The 21,414-nt window shown below is 40.6% G+C and overlaps 1 protein-coding gene across 1 annotated transcript in view; it reads left to right on the top strand.

Annotated features, from left to right (window-relative positions):
* Positions 1–21,414, top strand: part of LOC309558493 (uncharacterized protein) — a gene marked incomplete at both ends in the record, with an annotated part of 120,255 nt that overhangs the window by 25,450 nt on the left and 73,391 nt on the right. Inside the window, 5 exons of the mRNA XM_082261575.1 lie at positions 956–1,102; positions 9,524–9,574; positions 9,660–9,716; positions 12,158–12,208; positions 12,294–12,350. Of these exons, the coding sequence (XP_082117701.1) occupies positions 956–1,102; positions 9,524–9,574; positions 9,660–9,716; positions 12,158–12,208; positions 12,294–12,350 (363 nt within the window). The remainder of the gene's footprint in view (positions 1–955; positions 1,103–9,523; positions 9,575–9,659; positions 9,717–12,157; positions 12,209–12,293; positions 12,351–21,414) is intronic.

Below are 21,414 nucleotides of genomic sequence, written 5' to 3'. Positions count from 1 at the left end.
GAAGGATTAAAGTAATACTAAAGGCTTGTGTTTTATATATATTTTTTAATATAACAACAATGTAATACTTACCTGTTCTGTGCAATGATTTTGCACAGAAAAGCCCCCTATCCTCTTATTTGTGGGTCCCTTGCTGGCAGTCTTAGTTCCTCCCCCCTGCTGAGTGCCCCCGATAGTAAGCCTTTTGCTATGGGGCACTCAAGTAGGCTCACTCCCAAGCCAGGCTCCTGTGAATGGACAGAACCCCTCGCCTCCACCCCAAGCTCTCTCCTTATTGTCTCACTGGATGTTTTTTTTTTTTTTTTTACCTTGAATGCATTAAGGTATACCTTGCTTTATGCACTGATCCAAATCATTTGGTGGAGGGGGGGGGTGGATTATGGTGTGGGGTTGTTCTTCAGGGGTTGGACTTGGCCCCTAGTTCCAGTGAAAGGAACTCTTAAGGCGTCAGCATACCAAGACATTTTGGAAAATTTCATGCTCCCAACTTTGAGGGAACAGTTTGACCCCTTCCTGTTCCAACATGACTGCGCACCAGTGCCCAAAGCAAGGTTCATGAAGACATGGTTTAACAAGTTTTTGGGTGGAGGAACTTGAATGTCCTGCACAGAGTCCTGACCCAATAGAGCACCTTTGGGGTGAATTAGAGGTGGGACTGTGAGCCAGGCCTTCTCGTTCAACAGCAGTGCCTGACCTCAAAAATGTGCTTTTGGAACAGTAGTCAAACATTCCCATTTTCACAGTCCCAAACCTTGTGGACAGCCTTCCCAGAAGAGTTGAAGCTGTTATAGCTGCAGATGGTGGGCCAACTCAATATTGAATCCTACAGACTAAAACTGAGATGCCATTAAACTTCATGTGCGTTTATATTCAGGTGTTCCAATACTTTTGTCGATATAGTGTATCTACCTATAGAGAAGTGTCTAAGTAGGTTTGTATTTATTATTTTTTATAGAAAGTTATAGACAAAATCAAAAGAACATCTACCACCAAAAGAGAAGTGATCCAAAGTATCAACAGGAATGTTGGGCTCCTGAAAAACAGGTCATCTCCCAGGAAAGAAACACAAACGCTCAGGAAGTAGTCTACAGGTTTTCAGCAGGTAGGATACTGGAAACCCAAGAATGGACTATCAAAAGTGTGCCTGTTTGGTACTACATGACCCCCTCCAGATTACATGTAATGAACTCGAGTGTTTCCCCTCTGTGTTGGCGAGAATGTTAGGAGAGGGGGAATTTACTTCATGTTCTCTGGGAATGCTTGAAGGTCCAACCGCTCTGGCGGGGAGTCTTTTCTCTGAAAAGTGTGCCTTTTTGTTCAAAGAAATTATATTATGATGATGATTATTATTATTATTCAGGATTTATAAAGTACCAACTGTTTGGACAGTGCTTTACGGTATAAAGGAGACAGTACAGTTACAATACAAGTCAACACAAGAGGATTAAGAAGGTCCTGCTTATGAGAGTTTACAATACAAAGGTACAGGCAAGTGATAAAAAAAAGTATTACCTGTGCAAGACCAGCTGATGGAGAGAGGAAAGTACATTTTTTATGCTATGACAGAATAGGTTTCCATTCCATTAAGAGATGAGTTTTCAGGGATCGACTTAGGGCAGACAGAGTTGGAAGTAGCTAGACAGAGTGAGGTAGGGAGTTCGAGAGAGAGAGAGGTTCTGGAGAAGTCCTGGAGGTGAGTACTGAAGGAGGTGAAGAGAAAGTTAGATAGCAAGAGACCTTCGGAGGAGCAGAGAGTACAAGTTGGGTTTAATTTCGAGATGAGGTTGGTGATGCCATTGAAGAAAGAGTTGAGGATGGCTTTGTATGTTGTTATTAGTATTTTGGATTTTATTTATTAGAGGGATTGGAAGAGGCGGTCGATAGGCACCAAATAGTTGGTAAGGTAAAAAAGTTTGGCAGCAGCATTCATTATAGATTTAAGAGGGGAATAGCCTGCATAGATGTAAGCCAATGAGGAGGGAGTTACAGTTGTCAAGGCAAAAGATAACAAGGGTCACAAAAACAAAGTTTTGTGGTGTCATTTTTTGCAGAGGTTAAGGTGGCAAGAGTTGGACAGGGCTTGGATGCGGGGCTGAAATAAGCTGTCAGGGACCACCGGTGGCGCACGCTCGCCCCCTAGCTGCCTGTGCGCAACCGACTTAGAGCTACGTCGGTTTTCCCAGGAGCGGCTGCCTAAATCTGTGGCGAGCGGTCGTAAAGTGGTTAAAGGAGAGTTCACTGGGTGGTGGATTTCATTACAGCTGAATAATCAGAGTACTATTAAATGTGGGTCAAATTTAAGAACTATTATTTAGATTTTTCACATCATGGACAGTTGGTGAAGTGGACTTTGTTCTTTTTATCTTATATAGTGGTATAATATTGATACACTCTGTACACTTATGTGACATTTTGTAATTTGTTTTAGTGTTTAGTTGGTATAATATGTATGCACTGTTTGCACTTATGCAATAATTTGTATCAAAACTAGCGCTGCTGCAATCACCATAAGTAAAAAAGTTATCTTTCCTTTTCCCCTTTCTTATTTTTTCTCTCCAATATGTTAAACTTGGAATGTTTGGATGACTGTTTTCAAATCTCTATCTTTCAACAAATTTGATAAAGCACTTGTGGATTTGTGATTTTTCAATTTTTTTGCTGGAATATACAGATAATAGTGAAAAAGTAGAAAGAGATGAAGAGTTTTTCTGTCAGAAGATAATTAATACTAGTTGAAGTGACCTTATCTGTATGCCTATAAAAATTTTCAATAAAATGTTTAAAAAAAAAAAAAAAATTAATACTAGTTGAAAGGCTTAAAAGCAGTGTTTCTCAACTCCGGTCCTCAGGACACACTAACAGGCCAGGTTTGCAAGATAAATGAAATACATCCCAGGTGATATAATTTGCTGCTCAGTGATTGCAGTATTCTAGTCCGCATCTCCCTAAGGTAATACTTAAAATCTGGCCTGTTAGTGTGCTCTGAGGACTGGAGTTGAGAACCACTGCTTAAAAGGAGTGGGAATTTAGTGAGGGGGCATTATGAGTTTACATCCATCTTGAATACTGTTGCCAGGCTTACCAACCGCTCAGTGTCTGCTACTCCTCTCTGTCAATCCCTCCATTGGCTTCAGCTCACCCAACATATTAAATTTAAAATACTAACATCAACTTACAAAGCCATCCACAACTTAGCCCCCAGCTATATCACTAGCCTGGTCTCAAAATACCAAACTACTCATTCTCTTCCTTCCTCCCAAGACCTCCTGCTCTCTAGCTTCCCCGTCACTCCCTCCCATGCTCGCCTCCAGAACTTTTCCCAAGCCTCTCCTATCCTATGGAACTCCCTACCCCTGTCTGTCCGAGAATCTCCTTCTGTGTTTGCTTTTAGACAATCCCTGAAACCCCTCTCTTCAGAGCAGCCTTTTCTGCCTTAACCTAACAACTATACTTTTATTTTCTCAATCAACTCATCCCCCACAGTTATTACCTTGTGCCTGTCACTGACAGTCACTGGTTTCAGTGACATTGGTAGCAGAGAATCTGGAAGTACCTGAGACCTGAATCTGTTTTACAAAAAAAAAAAAAGGTGCTAGTGAAGTAAAGCTACTATGTCAGTGCCATTTGTAATTGATGCTGGGGGCTCAAGTGTTAAAAAAAATACTTATTATATGATATATATATATATATATATATATATATATATACAGTCAGGTCCATAAATATTGGGACATCAACACAATTCTAATCTTTTTGGCTCTATACACCACCACAATGGATTTGAAATAAAACAAACACGATGTGCTTTAACTGCAGAGTTTCAGCTTTAATTTGTGGGTATTTACATCCAAATCAGGTAAAAGGTGTAGGAATTACAACAGTTTGTATATGTGCCTCCCACTTTTTAAGGGACCAAAAGTAATGAGACAATTGGCTGCTCAGCTGTTCCACGGCCAGGTGTGTGTTATTCCCTCATTATCCCATTTACAAGGAGCAGATAAAAGGTACAGAGTTAATTTCAAGTCTGCTGTTTGCATTTGGAATCTGTTGCTGTCAACTCTCAATATGAGATCTAAAGAGCTGTCACTATCAGTGAAGCAAGCCATCATTTGGCTGAAAAAACAAAACAAACCCATCAGAGAGATAGTAAAAACATTAGGTGTGGCCAAATCAACTGTTTGGAACATCCTTAAAAAGAAAGAATGCACCGGTGAGCTCAGCAACACCAAAAGACCCGGAAGACCACGGAGAACAACTGTGGTGGATGACGAAGAATTATTTCCCTGGTGAAGAAAACACCCTTCACAACAGTTGGCCAGATCAAGATCACTCTCCAGGAGGTAGGTGTATGTGTGTCAAAGTCAATAATCAAGAGAAGACTTCACCAGAGTTAATACAGAGGTTCACCACAAGATGTAAACCATTGGTGAGCCTCAAAAACAGGAAGGCCAGATTAGAGTTTGCCAAACAACATCTAAAAAAGCCTTCACAGTTCTGGAACAACATCCTATGGTGGTGGTAGTGTCATGGTGTGGACATGTATGGCTGCCAATTGAACTGGTTCTCTTGTATTTATTGATGATGTGACTGCTGAGAAAAGCAGAAGGATGAATTCTGAAGTGTTTCGGGCAATATTATCTGCTCATATTCAGCCAAATGCTTCAGAACTCATTGGACGGCGCTTCACAGTGCAGATGGACAATGACCCGAAGCATACTGCAAAAGCAACCAAAGAGTTTTTTAAGGGAAAGAAGTGGAATGTTATGCAATGGGCAAGTCAATCACCTGACCTGCATCCGATTGAGCATGCATTTCACTTGCTGAAGACAAAACTGAAGGGAAAATGCCCCAAGAACAAGCAGGAACTGATGAAAGTTGCAGTAGAGGCCTGGCAGAGCATCACCAGGGATGAAACCCAGCGTCTGGTGATGTCTATGCGTTCCAGACTTCAGGCTGTAATTGACTGCAAAGGATTTACAACTAAGTATTAAAAAGTGAAAGTTTGATTTATGAATGTTAATCTGTCCCATTACTTTTGGTCCCTTAAAAAGTGGGAGGCACATATACAAACTGTTGTAATTACTACACCGTTCACCTGATTTGGATGTAAATACCCTCAAATTAAAGCTGAAAGTCTGAAGTTAAAGCACATCTTGTTTGTTTCATTTCAAATCCATTGTGGTGGTGTATAGAGCCAAAAAGATTAGAATTGTGTCGATGTCCCAATATTTATGGACCGGACTGTATATATATATATATATATATATATATATATATATATATATTTTTTTTTTTTTTTTTCAGATAATGTAATTATGTTTTATTTCTAAAAATACATCTTAAAACGGTGCATCATTAGGGAAATTCACATCTGGTTGTAACAGAAAAGGAAACCTTCTGTCTCTCCATGTGTGACTGTGCGTACATGCGTACGTGATAGAGATTTTTAGCTTGTAAAGTAGAAATACGATCTGAGACACTGTAAGGTTTTCAATCCACTTTATTACAGCAATAATACAAGGCTAAAAACACCTAAAAATGTGGTTAACAATCAATTTGTCCCACCTATGCATGGTTTCACAAGGCAATATGTATATACTAATAATAAAAGATAGTTTTAAGAAATTCCCCTCATAGTGTTCTAGTTGTAAAAATCTCTTATATGTAAATTCCTGAGGATTGACTGGATTATTCAAAGTATTATGCTCAGCTCTTAAAGTTAATAAGTGACATGATTTACAGTGATAAGATATGATGTGAAAACACTTTATTGCTACAAAGATAAGATCATTAGGGTTCTGCTTGGAGGTTTATTTTTTTATTTTTTAAAAAGGACAGTTTTATAGAGCTATAATAAAGTTTTATTGTTTTATACTGTCTGTAGGAAAGTGTGTTTATCATTTAGCACCTAACTTTGAGCTACTGAAATAAAAAGAGCAGAAAATATTAAATATTGTCAGATGCAAATCCAGCTTGCAATGACAGAGCAGATTTTTTTTTAAAAAAATGTTATTGATATTTTTTAACATTATAAATTAGAAAGGGTTGCATAGAATTTAAAAAGCTTTTTGGTCAGATTGTAACCGCTAAGGAAAAGCAATGATAGATTAGGATGCTATAATACACCACTTATCAAAAGAATCAAAAGCAACTGCTTAAAAATCCTAAAGATCTGTTATGGGTAGAGCCACCAAATAAAACTATAACATAATATAATAATATAATATAATATAACACACATGACGAATGCTGCCCAAAAAGCTGCCATCCCTCGCGTTGAATGTGCTCGGCCTACTTCAGAAGGAGCCAGCATTTAAATTGTTGCAAGTTAGGGTGATAACCTTTAACAATTAGGTGGAAATAATCGTCGAGGTTGCCGCCTCGCTTTTCTTTGGACCAACCTGGGAGATAAAAAGGTTATTCATTTTCCTAATAGGAGCCATCTTTGTAAGTATATTGTTAACAAGTTCACCAGGTTTAAGGTGCTAAAGTCGCCTGGTTGAGAAGGTGAAGGTGCCTGCTCAAGGATTGCCTCCCAATTCTCATGGAAGCTAGAGGCAACCTTTGGCCTGAGACTTGGAGTGGGTCAAAGAATAGCTTTCTGTAGGAGGATTATACAATAGGGTTCCTTGCAGGACAGGGCCACCAACTCCGATACTCTCCTTGCAGAGACTATGGCAATCAGGAACACCAACTTTAAGGTCAGGAATCATAGGGGCAGGAGTCTGATAGCAAAAAAGAAGGCTACATGGGAGACTTGAGAACTAGGCTGAGATCTCAGGGTGGTATAAGGGGTCTATTTGGTGGTCTTATTTGGATTGCTGCCTGCAGGAAACATTTTACCAGAGGATCTTCAGCCCATCTATAACCAGTCAGGGATGACAAGGCAGAGACCGGTACTCTAATTGAGTTATATGCCAATCCCATATCTAAGGCAGAATGAAGAAAATCTAATATGTTGAGCAGAAATTGAGTCTCTCGTGAGAAGTTTTTCGCTGAGTGAATTCCACGAAATTCCTCCAAATACATTAGTACCCGAGCTTGGTAGACATCCTCCTGGCACTTATTAGGGTCCACACCACCTGGGAAAAGAACCCCATAGCCCATAAATCGGCCAATTTAGCAGTCACACTGCTAGGTGTAATCTTGTCCGGTTGGGGTGCTGCCATTGGTTCTGGACCAGAAGATCTCTCTTGACTAGGAACACGACTGGGGGTGCCGATAGCATCTTAAAGAATACATGAAAAAAGAGGGTGCACTGGTCTAGTGCATTATTTCACAACATAGTCATATGTCAAAGATTTCTAAGAAGTACCTTTTTTTTTATTTCATGGACGAAATTTGAGAAATAATGTATACAGTATCTCACAAAAGTGAGTACACCACTCACATTTTTGTAAATATTTTATTATATCTTTTCATGTGACAACACTGAAGAAATGACACTTTGCTACAATGTAAAGTAGTGAGTGTACAGCTTGTATAACAGTGTATATTTGCTGTCCCCTCAAAATAACTCAACATACAGCCATTGATGTCTAAACCGCTGGCAACAAAAGTGAGTACACACCTAAGTAAAAATGTCCAAATTGTGCCCAATTAGCCATTTTCTCTCCCTGGTGTCATGTGACTCATTAGTGTTACAAGGTCTCAGGTGTGAATGGGGGAGCAGGTTTGTTAAATTTGGTGTTATCGCTCTCACTCTCTCATACTGGTCGCTGGAAGTTCAACATGGCACCTCATGGCAAAGAACTCTCTGAGGATCTGAAAAAAATAATTTTTGCTCTACATAAAGATGGCCTAGGCTATAAGAAGATTGCCAAGACCCTGAAACTGAGTTGCAGCACAGTGGCCAAGACAATACAGTGGTTTAACAGGACACGTTCCACTCAGAACAAGAAGTTGAGTGTACATGAACAGCGTCATATCCAGAGGTTTTCTTTGGGAAACAGACGTATGTGTGCTGCCACCATTGGCGCAATTGTTAAAGCTGTGGGGGGTCAGCCTTTCAGTGCTCAGACCATACACTGGGTCAAATTGGTCTGCATGGCTGTCGTCCCAGAAGTCCCTCTTCTAAAGATGATGCACAAGAAAGCCAGCAAACAGTTTGCTAAAGACAAACAGACTAAGGACATGGATTACTGGAACCATGTCCTGTGGTTTGATGGGACCGAGATAAACTTATTTGGTTCAGATGATGTCAATCGTGTGTCGCGGCAACCAGGTGAGGAGTACAAAGACAAGTGTGTCTTGCCTACAGTCAAGCATGGTGGTGGGAGTGTCATCGTCTGGGGCTGCATGAGTTCTGCCGACACCAGGGAGCTACCATTAATTGAGGGAACCATTAATGCCAACATGTACTGTGACAATTGAAGCAGAGCATGATTCCCCCCCCCCCTTCGGGGACTGGGCCTCAGGCCATTATTCCAACATAATGACCCCAAACACACCTCCAAGACGACCACTGCCTTGCTAAAGAAGCTGAGGGTAAAGGTGATGGACTGGCCAAGCATGTCTCTAGACCTAAACCCTATTGAGCATCTGCGGGGCATCCTCAAACGGAAGGTGGAGGAGCACATAGTCTCTAACATCCACCGGCTCCGTGATGTCATCATGGAGGAGTGGAAGAGGACTCCAGTGGCAACCTATGAAGCTCTGGTGAACTCCATGCCCAAGAGGGTTAAGGCTGTGCTGGAAAATAATGGTGGTTACACAAAATATTGACACTTTGGGCCCAATTTGGACATTTTCACTTAGGGGTGTACTCACTTTTGTTGCCAGCGGTTTAGACATTAATGGCTGTGTGTTGAGTTACTTTGAGGGGACAGCAAATTTACACTGTTATACAAGCTGTACAATCACTACTTTACATTGTAGTAAAGTGTCATTTCTTCTGTGTTGTCACATGAAAAGATAGAATAAAATATTTACAAACGTGTGAGGGGTGTACTCACTTTTGTGAGATACTGTATATCACACAATCATTCCATAAACCCATACCACATACACTGCATATATAATTTGAGGAAAATATGCTTTTAAAATGGTTAACCATTTGCCAATAAAAGAAAAAAGAAAATTATGTCTCCGGATTTCATTTTGAAAATTCAGGTCACCCTAATATAGCCCCTGAGCCATGATTGGCCAAAGACACTCTGCCTTGGGCCAATCATGGCTCTGACAGTACATTGTGCTGTCATTGGCCAAAGGTCATATACAGGCCAGGTGCATGATTTGGCCAATCATCAGCAATCAATGCACTGCAAGAGTGCAGTGCATTATGGGACGCTCATCGGCGGGCAAATTTCCTGCTGAGCACCCCATTTGTTCAAATGTCCTGTGAACACAGGAACAGCTAATGTTTGGGTCGAACTTACGTTCGACTTGAACACACAGCCCTTTCCTAGTGTACATGAGTAAATTCATATACTGCGTATGATGTTTATGAAATCTAGCACTGGTCATCTATGCTTCCTTGTTTTATTCAATGGCTGAATAATTGATGTGTTCTTTCTGTTTGTAGAGCTGGATTCCCCTAAACACAGTTTTAAAAGACCACTGGAGCCTACAATGGGTACAATTATTTAAAAGAATATGATATCCTTTGTCATATAACATTATTTTGAAAAGCTAAGTGTTATTTCTTACATCATTTACAGATTCAAATATCGCTGGAAGTAAACAACAAAGGATTGAGCATGAAGACATTGAAAAAGGTAAAAACTAAAATAGGATGCTAGTTTTAGCTTTGTTCAAAAAAGTTTATAACAATGTGATAAAAATAGTGCCAATAGCTATACCCGGTGTGCCCTAAAGTGGGAGGTAAATTTCCATTCTCCAAACTGCAGTAAAGAAACTGAACACATTTGGGCACCCGTCCCAGAGTATGAAACCTTCCATTTTCTCACAATTAAGACACCTTTGTGTAATGCAGTGGCTTTCACTTTAAATGGCACTCCAATACATTGTTACAGTATCAGGCAATGCACCCTCACATTAGCACACCACAATGCACATGCTGTGGCATGCAGTACACTGCACTTAAAGGTTATATGTATATTGTACACATTTTAAGTGGGATTTTAAGGATACAATACATACAGTATCTCACAAAAGTAAGTACACCCCTCACATTTTGGTAAATATTTTATTCTATCTTTGACAACACTGAAGAAATTACACTTTGCTACAATGTAAAGTAGTGAGTGTACAGCTTGTATAACAGTGTAAATTTGCTGTCTCCTCAAAACAACTCAACACACAGCTATTAATGTCTAAACCGCTGGCAACAAAAGTGAGTACACCCCTGAGTGAAAATGTCCAAATTGGGCCCAATTAGCCATTTTCCATCCCAGGTGTCATGTGACTCGTTAGTGTTACAAGATCTCAGGCATGAATGGGGAGCAGGTGTGTTAAATTTGGTATTATCGCTCTCACTCTCTCATACTGGTTACTGGAAGTTCAACATGGCACCTCATGGCAAAGAATTCTCTGCGGAGCTGAAAAAAAGAATTGTTGCTCTACATAAAGATGGCCTAGGCTATAGGAAGATTGCAAGACCCTGGAACTGAAACTGCAGCATGGTGGCCCAGACCATACAGCAGTTTATCAGGCAGGTTCCACTCAGAACAGACCTCGCCATGGTCGACCAAAGAAGTTGAGTGCCATATGCCGCACATTGGATCAAATTGGTCTGCATTGCTGTCATCCCAGAAGGAAGCCTCTTCTAAAGATGATGCATAAGACAGCCCACACTTTGTTTGCTGAAGACAAGCAGACTAAGGACATGGATTACTGGAACCATGTCCTCTGGTCTGACGAGACCAAATATGTGGTTCAGATTCTGTCAAGCGTGTGTGGCGGCAACCAGGTGAGGAGTACAAAGACAAGTGTGTCTTGCCTACAGTCCAGCATGGTGGTGGGAGTGTCATGGTCTGGAGCTGCATAAGTGCTGCTGGCCCTGGGGAGCTACAGATCATTGAGGAAACCATGAATGCCAACATGTGCTGTGACATACTGAAGCAGAGCATGATCCCCTCACTTCAGAGACTCGGTATTCCAACATGATAACGATCCCAAACACACCTCCAAGATTACCACTGTCTTGCTAAAGAAGCTGAGGGTAAAGGTGATGGACTGGCCAAGCATGTCTCCAGACCTAAACCCTATTGAGCATCTGTGGGGCATCCTTAAACAGAAGGTGGAAGAGCGCAACATTTGTAACATCCACTAGCTCCGTGATGTCATCATGGAGGAGTGGAAGAGGACTCCAGTGGCAACCTGTGAAGATCTGGTGAACTCCATGCCCAAGAGGGTTAAGGCAGCTCTGGAAAATAATGGTGGCCACACAAAATATTGACACTTAAGGCCCAATTTGGACATTTTCACTTAGGGGTGTACTCACTTTTGTTGCCAGCGGTTTAGACATTAATGGCCATGTGTTGAGTTATTTTGAGGAGACAGCAAATTTACACTGTTATACAAGCTGTACACTCACTATATTACATTATAGCAAAGTGTAATTTCTTCAGTGTTGTCACATGGAAAGATAGAATAAAATATTTACAAAAATGTGAGGGGTGTACTCACTTTTGTGAGATACTGTATATCATACAATCATTCCATAAACACATACCACATACACTGCATATATAATTTGAGGAAAATATGCTTTTAAAATAGTTACCCATTTGCCAATAAAAGAAAAAAGAAAATGATTTTCCCGGATTTCATTTTAAAATTCAGGTCACCCTAATATAGCCCCTGAGCCATGATTGGCCAAAGGCACTCTGCCTTTGGCCAATCATGGCTCTGACAGTACATTGTGCTGTGATTGGCCAAAGGTCATATACAGGTCAGGTGCATGCTTTGGCCAATCATCAGCAATCAATGCACTGCAAGAGCGCAGTGCATTATGGGATGCTCATTGGCGGGCAAATTTCCTGCTGAGCACCCCATTTGTTCAAATGTTCAGTGAACACACGAACAGCTAATATTTGAGTCGAACTTTCGTTCGACTCAAACTCACAGCCCATTCCTAGTGTAGATGAGTAAATTCATATACTGCGTATGATGTTTATGAAATCTATCACTGGTCATCTATGCTTCCTTGTTTCATTCAATGGCTGAATAATTGATGTGTTCTTTCTGTTTGTAGAGCTGGATTTCCCTAAACACAGTTTTAAAAGACCACTGGAGCCTACAACGGGTACAATTATTTAAAACAATATTATATCGTTTGCCATATAACATTATCTTGAAAAGCTAAGTGTTATTTCTTACATCATTTACAGATTCAAATATCGCTGGAAGTAAACAACAAAGAATTGAGCATGAAGACATTGAAAAAGGTAAAAACTAAAATAGGATGCTAGTTTTAGCTTTGTTCAAAAAAGTTTATAACAATGTGATAAAAATAGTGCCAATAGCTATACCCGGTGTGCCCTAAAGTGGGAGGTAAATTTCCATTCTCCAAACTGCAGTAAAGAAACTGAACACATTTGGGCACCCGTCCCAGAGTATGAAACCTTCCATTTTCTCACAATTAAGACACCTTTGTGTAATGCAGTGGCTTTCACTTTAAATGGCACTCCAATACATTGTTACAGTATCAGGCAATGCACCCTCACATTAGCACACCACAATGCACATGCTGTGGCATGCAATACACTGCACTTAAAGGTTATATGTATATTGTACACATTTTCAGTGGGATTTTAAGAATACAATACATACAGTATCTCACAAAGGTGAGTACACCCCTCACATTTTGGTAAATATTTTATTCTATCTTTTCATGTGACAACACTGAAGAAATTACACTTTGCTACTAACTTATGTTGCCAGTGGTTTAGACATTAATGGCTGTGTGTTGAGTTATTTTGAGGGGACAGCAAATTTACACTGTTATACAAGCTGTACACTCACTACTTTACATTGTAGCAAAGTGTCATTTCTTCAGTGTTGTCACATGAAAAGATATAATAAAATATTTACAAAAATGTGAGGGGTGCACTCACTTTTGTGAGAAACTGTATACCAACACACTATAATAAATAAAATTAATTTGGTTTATTTAAAAAAAAAATGGATATTGGGGATTTAGTGTTGGCCAGTACTACAAAGAAAATCTATTTGGGGGTACTTATTTCAGATTATTGCAAACTGTAGGAGGAAAAGTGAAAATAATTCTAAGATGCATCAATAGAGGGATCAATCGGCAGGAGGAAGGAGGTCCTAATTTCTCTATATAGATCTTTATATCAACAGAGGGATCACCAGCAGGAGGAAGGAGGTCCTGATTCCTCTATATAGATCTTTATATCACTAGAGGGGTCACCAGCAGGAGGAAGGAGGTCCTGATTCCTCTGTATAGATCTTTATATCACTAGAGGGGTCACCAGCAGGAGGAAGGAGGTCCTGATTCCTCTGTATAGATCTTTATATCACTAGAGGGGTCACCAGCAGGAGGAAGGCGGTCCTGATTCCTCTATATAGATCTTTATAACACTAGAGGGATCACCAGCAGGAGGAAGGAGGTCCTCATTCCTCTATAGAGATCTTTAGCCATCACTAGAAGGATTACCAGCAGGAGGAATGAGGTCCTGATTCCTCTATATACAGTAGATGTTAAGCTATGTTAAGCTATCACCAGAGGGATCACCAGCAGGAGGGAGGAGGTCCTGATTCCTCTATACAAATCTTTAGCTATTACTAGAGGGGTCACCAGCAGAAGGAGGAGAGATGTCTTCATTCACTTCTAAAGATGTTTATTTATCACTAGAGGAACCACCTGCAGAAAGAAGAATGCCCTAATTTCACTGTACAGAGCTTTAGTTAGGCCTTAGTTAGAATACTATGCCTAGTTATGGAGACCTCACTTACAAAAAGATATTGATAAAATAGAACAAGTCCAAAGACAGGCAACAAAAATGGTGAAAGGTCTGAGGAATAAAACATACCAAGAGAAACTTCAGGAGATTAATATATACAGTCAGGTGAAAAGAAGAGAAGGGGGGAGATTAATGAAACCTTTAAATACATCAAGGGGGTGAACAAGGTTCAGGAGAGCAGTATTTTTAATATAAAGTCAAAATCAAGAACACAATAGCAGTCCCCTTGAGACAGCAGCTCCGGGGTTCTTCTCCCTGCACCTGCTGTCACAATTAAAAAAAAAATGGCCAAGTGGGGCTCTGCCTGATGGCTTGTAGTACTCAATGAACTACCAGGGCACTGATGAGCACTCTAGGTAGTTCATTGATTCCTCCTGTCTAGAGATGGATGAACATCGGCCGCAAATTTTCTCAAAAGTCCGCGAACCGCAAGTTTGCGGCGGGCCCCATTGACTTTAATGGGAGGCGAACTTTAAAAACCTTTAGGTCATATATGCAGCCACAAAATACGTACTAGCTGTGCACAAATAGTCCCAGCACATGGACAATGTCACAACAGAAGTATTTAAATTGGAAAAGTTGCCCTAAATTTATTTTTTATTTTTTTTTACAGCAAAAAATATATATTTTTTTTTCATAAATCAGCCAGAACTGACAGCATCCGGTAAACACATGTCTAATACATATAGGGTCCATTCACACATCTGTAAAATGGGAGCGCATCCATTCCACAATTTGGCTGAACCTTTACAAACCCATTGTTTTTAAATTCCAGTCTGAAAAATTAGGCATTCACGGGATAAAGAAGTAAGTGTCGGCCAGTATTGGCCCCAAAAATTAGCCCACATGGGTTTACCTGACAGCTAAGAACGTAGTATTCTGTGGCTGAAGGTACATTAGGCATTCACAGGATACAGAAGTAAGTGTCGGCCAGTATTGGCCCCAAAAATTAGCCCACATGGGTTTACCTGACAGCTAAGAATACTGTATTCTTTGGCTGAAGGTACATTAGGCATTCACATGATACAGAAGTAAGTGTCGGCCATAAAAGGCCCCAAAAATTAGCCCACATGCGTTTATCTGACAGCTAAGAACGTAGTATTCTGTGTCTGAAGGTACATTAGGAATTCACACAGGATACAGAAGTAAGTGTCGCCCTGTATAGGCCCCAAAAATTAGCCCACATGGGTTTAACTGACAGCTAAGAACTTAGTGTATTTGATGGCTGGAGGTACATTAGGCATTCACAGTATACAGAAGTAAGTGTCGCCCTGTATAGGCCCCAAAAATTAGCCCAAATGGGTTTAACTGACAGCTAAGAAAATAGTGTATTTGATGGCTAGAGGTACATTAGGCATTCACACAGGATACAGAAGTAAGTGTCGGCCTGTATAGGCCCCAAAAATTAGCCCATATGGGTTTAACTGACAGCTAATAAAGTAGTGTATTTGATGGCTAGAGGTACATTAGGCATTCACAGTATACAGAAGTAAGTGTCGGCCATAAAAGGCCCCAAAAATTAGCCCACATGCGTTTATCTGACAGCTAAGAACGTAGTATTCTGTGTCTGAAGGTACATTAGGAATTCACACAGGATACAGAAGTAAGTGTCGCCCTGTATAGGCCCCAAAAATTAGCCCACATGGGTTTAACTGACAGCTAAGAACTTAGTGTATTTGATGGCTGGAGGTACATTAGGCATTCACAGTATACAGAAGTAAGTGTCGCCCTGTATAGGCCCCAAAAATTAGCCCAAATGGGTTTAACTGACAGCTAAGAAAATAGTGTATTTGATGGCTAGAGGTACATTAGGCATTCACACAGGATACAGAAGTAAGTGTCGGCCTGTATAGGCCCCAAAAAGTAGCCCACATGGGTTTAACTGACAGCTAAGAATGTAGTGTATTTGATGGCTAGAGGAACATTAGGCATTCACACAGGATACAGAAGTAAGTGTCAGCCTGTATAGACCCCAAAAATTAGCCCATATGGGTTTAACTGACAGCTAAGAACATAGTGTATTTGATGGCTAGAGGTACATTAGGCATTCACAGTATACAGAAGTAAGTGTCGGCCTGTATAGGTCCCAAAAATTAACCCACATGGGTTTAACTGACAGCTAAGAACGTAGTGTATTTGTGTAACGCTTCTGCGTTTCTTATATGGTGTGGATTTTCAGCTGCAGAAATAGTTCCACGTCAGTAGTCATGTAAGAGATATGCTGAGATACCATTCCCAACCTCAATGACTCATCATGTGTGGAAGGTCTTATTTCAGCCAGTAAATACACACAATTAGCAAGCTGGTTCCTAGAGTGACTTTATGTATGTGGTAACACAATGATGAAGGTTGAGGGATAGGTTGAGTGGAGGTGGTAGGTGATAGACACTTGAAGGTGAGACAGTAGCAGATGGATGCAGGAAGGTTTAGCAATGTTGTATGATAGCAGATGATAGAATAGCAGGTGGACATACAAAAGAGATCAACCCAGTGCAGAAAAGTAGCAGTAGTCTCAAGAGCTAGCAATCTAGTTATGCAGATGTGATAAACAGTCTTTACTATGCAGAGCTAGATAGTGTAAGCTTAGTATAAGTTTATAGAGAATTCCCCTGCGGGGTACTTAGCACTATTAGCGATACAGCCGAAGGGTGGTTCAGGAGAGGCGGATGATCCAGTAGCGGGATACAGGGATCAGCGCAGCGAGGTTCCGTCAGCGAAGTAAGCTTGCAAGCATGGAAGCTTCAAGCAAGGTTAGCATCCAGGTAAGGGTGTTTGAACGAACACATGTGAGTGAGAACCGGCGCTTTAAATAGCCATCTAGTCCGGCGCTGGGTGATGACAGCTCCAGTCTTAAAGGTGTATGCGCACCTTTCCAAAAGTAAATGGTGGGGCGCATACACTTGTGGAAAGTGTAATTTAGGGTACCAAAGGTACCGGAACATTACAATACCCCCCCCTTAAGGCCTGCTCCTGAAGGCCTCTGGAGCTGGTTTGTCTGGGTATCTCGCATGAAAATTGCGGATTAATCTAGGGGCATGTATGTCAGAGGTGTTTAGCCAGGTGTCGTCTTGGGGCCCATAGTTCTTCCATCTAACCAAGTACTGAAGTCTTCTTCTGTAGATACGAGAATCCAGAATCTCTTTTATCTCGTATTCTTCTCCACCTTCAACTTGTACAGGAGGGGGAGGTGGAATATTAGGCCTTATTCCTTGGTCCGGAACATGGGGTTTTAGTAGCGACACATGGAAAATGGGATGGATTTTTAGGTCCATTGGCAATGTAAGCTGCACTGCAGCTTTTCCAATAAGTTTCTTGATTGGGAAAGGTCCCAAGAACAGAGGTCCAAGCTTTTTGCTAGGGATCTTCAGTCTCAAGTTTTTTGTTGAGAGCCAAACGAGGTCCCCGATAGTATACTGTGGAGAAGGTCTTCTACGAAGATCATAGTACTTCTTTTCAGACTTGTATAAAGTACTCGAAATTTCTACTTGAGTAAAAGTACAAGTGCTCGATCAAAAAATTACTTGAGTAGAAGTGGAAGTGCTCGCAGAAAAAGTTACTTAAGTAGAAGTACTAAAGTATTCAACATTTTTTTTACTTAAGTATTGCAAGTAATTTTTTCAAAAAATTTGCTACTTAAGTACTAAAAGTAAAAAGTACCAGTAGTTTTGAAAAAAAATTTCTACTCAAGTACTGAAAGTAGAAGTACAAGTACTGTGTTATGTAGTTATTAAAGAAATAAGTCAAAAGTTTGAACATCATATTGTTTTTATTATTTCAAATGATTTATTCAAATGATTAACCTGTGTTTGTTAGTAGTTTCTTGATGCACTTTAAGCGCTGTAGCACCATTTATTTGTTTGTTTCATATTTTCTTTTTATTGGAAAGATTTGGTATAGCAGCTTTTATTATACACAGCCTTTATTTTCGTATGCGCTGATTTACAAATGACATTATACACATTTTTTTGAACTTTATGCAACCTGCCATCTACTGTTCTGGCAGTGGTAATTTTTTTAAAAGTAACGAGTAACTATGCAGTACAAAAAAAAAAATACTTGAGTAGAAGTATCGAAATCATCGAAAAAATGTAGTGAAGTAAAAGTAGAAGTAGGAGAAAAAAATTCTACTCTAGGAAAGTACAGATACCGCATTTCGGTACTTAAGTACAGTACTTAAGTAGTTCTACTTCGTTACTATACATCTCTGCTTCTTTTGTTGACTGTGAGCGTGTGCAATGGTAGTATTTAGTAAACCCAGAGAATCCTTTATTTGGGTAAGATAGTCTGAGGCTACTGGGTTATTTGAAGGAAGGATGCGTGGAGGGAGAATAGAGGGATGGAACCCATAGTTCAAGTAGAACGGACTCTGCTTGGTTGTACTGTGAGTTGCGTTGTTGTAGGCAAATTCTGCCAGGGGGAGAAGATCCAACCAATCATCCTGTTGGTAAGAAGTGTAACAACGTAAATACTGCTCGATGCATTGGTTGACTCTTTCAGTCTGTCCGTTGGTCTGCGGATGGTAAGGAGAAGTGAGCTTCCGCTCAATCCGTAGTATGTGACATAGTTCTTGCCAGAATTTAGAAATAAATTGGGATCCACGGTCAGACAGAAGAGTTTTTGGGATACCATGTAATCTGAAGACATGTTTCATCAGGAGTTCTGCCGTTTGTTTGGACGAAGGTAGTCTGCGAATAGCAATGAAATGTGCCATCTTTGTCAGATGGTCCACTGACACCAAGATGGTATTAAATCCTTTGGAAGGAGGCAATTCTACGATGAAGTCCAATGACAAAACCTCCCATGGAGTTTGGGGTATTGGTAGACTGCATAGTAGACCGGATGGTCTCGTAGTGACAATTTTGGACCTGGCACAGACATTGCACGAAGAGACGAATTTTTGTATAGATGTTTTCATGTCAGGCCACCAGAATTGTCGAGAAATCAAATTGAAAGTCTTTGTCATACCCATATGTCCTGCCATAGGCACATCATGCGATAATTCCAAGATCTTGGTGCGTAGGGTAGGTGGTATGTAAAGTTTGTCGTTGTAGTAGAGGAAGCCTTCTGCATCAGTATTTAGTTGTGGTGGGGGTGAATCCAAACTTATACCATGCAGAACCTCTTCCTTTAAGGAACGGACAACTCCAATAATGCGTTTGTGAGGTATTATAGGAACGGAAGGGATTTCAAAGTAGTTTTCTTCAGTTAGTCGTGATAGTGCATCCGCCTTTTTGTTCTTATCTGCAGGTGTGTAGGTCACTAGGAAATTAAACCTTAGAAAGAATAGTGACCATCGTACCTGTCGATGCGAGAGAGTTTTGCTAGTCTGAAGATATTGGAGGTTTTTATGGTCCGTGTATATAATTATTGGTAGTTGGGTGCCTTCGAGTAAATGTCGCCAATTCTCCAGAGCCAATTTTATAGCAAGCAGTTCCTTTTCACCCACGGGGTAATTTATCTCGGGACTGCTCAGGGATTTAGAAAAAAAAGCGACTGGATGAAGTGGTGAAGTGTGGGTAGGTCGTTGGGAGAGTATTGCTCCTACTGCCATGTTTGACGCATCTACCTCCAGAATGTATTGGAGGGATGGGTCTGGATGGCGTAATATGGGAGCGGAAGTAAACCTTGTCTTTAACAAGTGGAAAGCCTTATTTGCTTCTTCTGACCATTTAAATGGTATTTTTATGCTAGTGAGCTGTGTGAGGGGTCTCACAATAGCAGAAAAGTTTTTTATGAACCTCCTGTAGAAATTTGAAAATCCCAGGAATCGCTGTAGCGCCTTGCGTGTAGTTGGTGTAGGCCAATCCTGAATGCAGGATATTTTACTCATGTCCATCTCGATTCCTGTTTTGGATATGATGTAGCCTAGAAAGAGTACCTCATCTTTATGGAACAAGCATTTCTTCAGCTTCACATAAAGATTATGTGCAAGCAATCTCGATAATACTAGTCTTACATGTCTTATGTGTTCAGACAGGGTCCGTGAATATATAAGTATATCGTCCAGATATACCACAACACAGACATCTAGTAAGTCTTTAAAAATATTGTTTATAAATCGTTGGAAAACTGCAGGGGCATTGCATAGGCCGAATGGCATCACAAGATATTCGAACAATCCGTATCTAGTTCTGAATGCAGTCTTCCACTCGTGTCCATCACGGATTCGAATGAGATTGTATGCTCCTTTCAGGTCTAATTTTGAAAAATAGGTAGCTCCACGCACCTGCTCAATGAGCTCAGGGATAAGCGGTAGAGGATAGCGATCTTTTATTGTGATAGCATTCAATTTCCTGTAGTCGATGATAGGTTTGAGACTTGAATCTTTATTGCGAACAAAAAAGAGTCCTGCTGCTGTGGAAGAAGTGGAAGGTCTAATAAAACCTTTTTCCAAGTTCTCATCCAAATAGGTTTTGAGATGGGCAAGTTCATCCTGTGAAAGAGGATAAACATGACCGAACGGCAATTTGCTATTTGGGAGTAGATCAATGCTACAATCATAGTCTCGATGAGGAGGTAATGCTTGAGCATTTTTCTCAAGAAAAACCTCAGAAAGATCCTGATAACATAGTGGTGCAATCTCATCTGTCACCACAGACAGAATCTTCCCTGAAAACGGGAGGTTACACGTTTCCTCGCAATAACAAGAAGGGAAGGTCAAGGACCGTTTCTTCCAATCTATGGTTGGTTGGTGTGTGTGCAACCAGGGAAGTCCCAACACAATGGGAAAGTGGGGTGATGGTATTAAATCAAAGGTAGAAGTCTCCCTATGAGACTCGTTAATAGTGACTAGAAGTGCTTGTGTCTGATCGGTGATCGGACCAGAGGATAACGGAACACCGGTAATAAGACTTACTGAGACAGGTTTGAGTTTAGAAATAATAGGAATTTTATTTAAAGCAGCAAAACATATATCCATATAATTTCCACAAGATCCTGTGTCAATCATGGCCTTAGTAGTAATCCTGTTCTGGTCCCACTGTAATGTCAAAAAAACAGAAATGTAAGGGTTAGTGAATGAAGTTGTCAATCCTCCTAGGGAGACATGTGAACACTCACCCTTCTTTTTGTTGACTAGGGGACAGACGTTTATCTTGTGATCCGGGGATGCACAGTACAAGCAGAGATTTTCATCTCGTCTTTTGGCTTTTTCCATAGTTGATAGCGGTGGGCGTATGGTTCCTACCTCCATAGGAACGGCCAGACTCCGAGAGGAAACGGATAATGGCATTCCCATCTTTTCAGCCTTTCTTTCTCGTAGTCTTCTATCTATGGTAATACTGAGTTGTATTAATGCATCCAGGGTTTTTGGCAGATCCGCTCGGGCGAGCTCGTCCTTAACGGCTTCTGATAGGCCAAGCCTAAATTGGGTTTTCAGAGATGCATCATTCCATTCTGAATCAAGGGTCCATCTCTTGAACTCTGCGACAAAGTCTTCTACAGGCCTCCTTCCTTGTTTCAAGGATCTTAACTGAAGATCAGCAGTACTCTGCCTATTGGGGTCATCATATAGGCTAGTGAG

Source organism: Pelophylax lessonae (genome assembly GCF_965119305.1).
Source record: "Pelophylax lessonae genome assembly, chromosome: 6".
NCBI lineage: Eukaryota > Metazoa > Chordata > Amphibia > Anura > Ranidae > Pelophylax > Pelophylax lessonae.
This window is presented reverse-complemented; position numbering and strand designations above follow the sequence as displayed.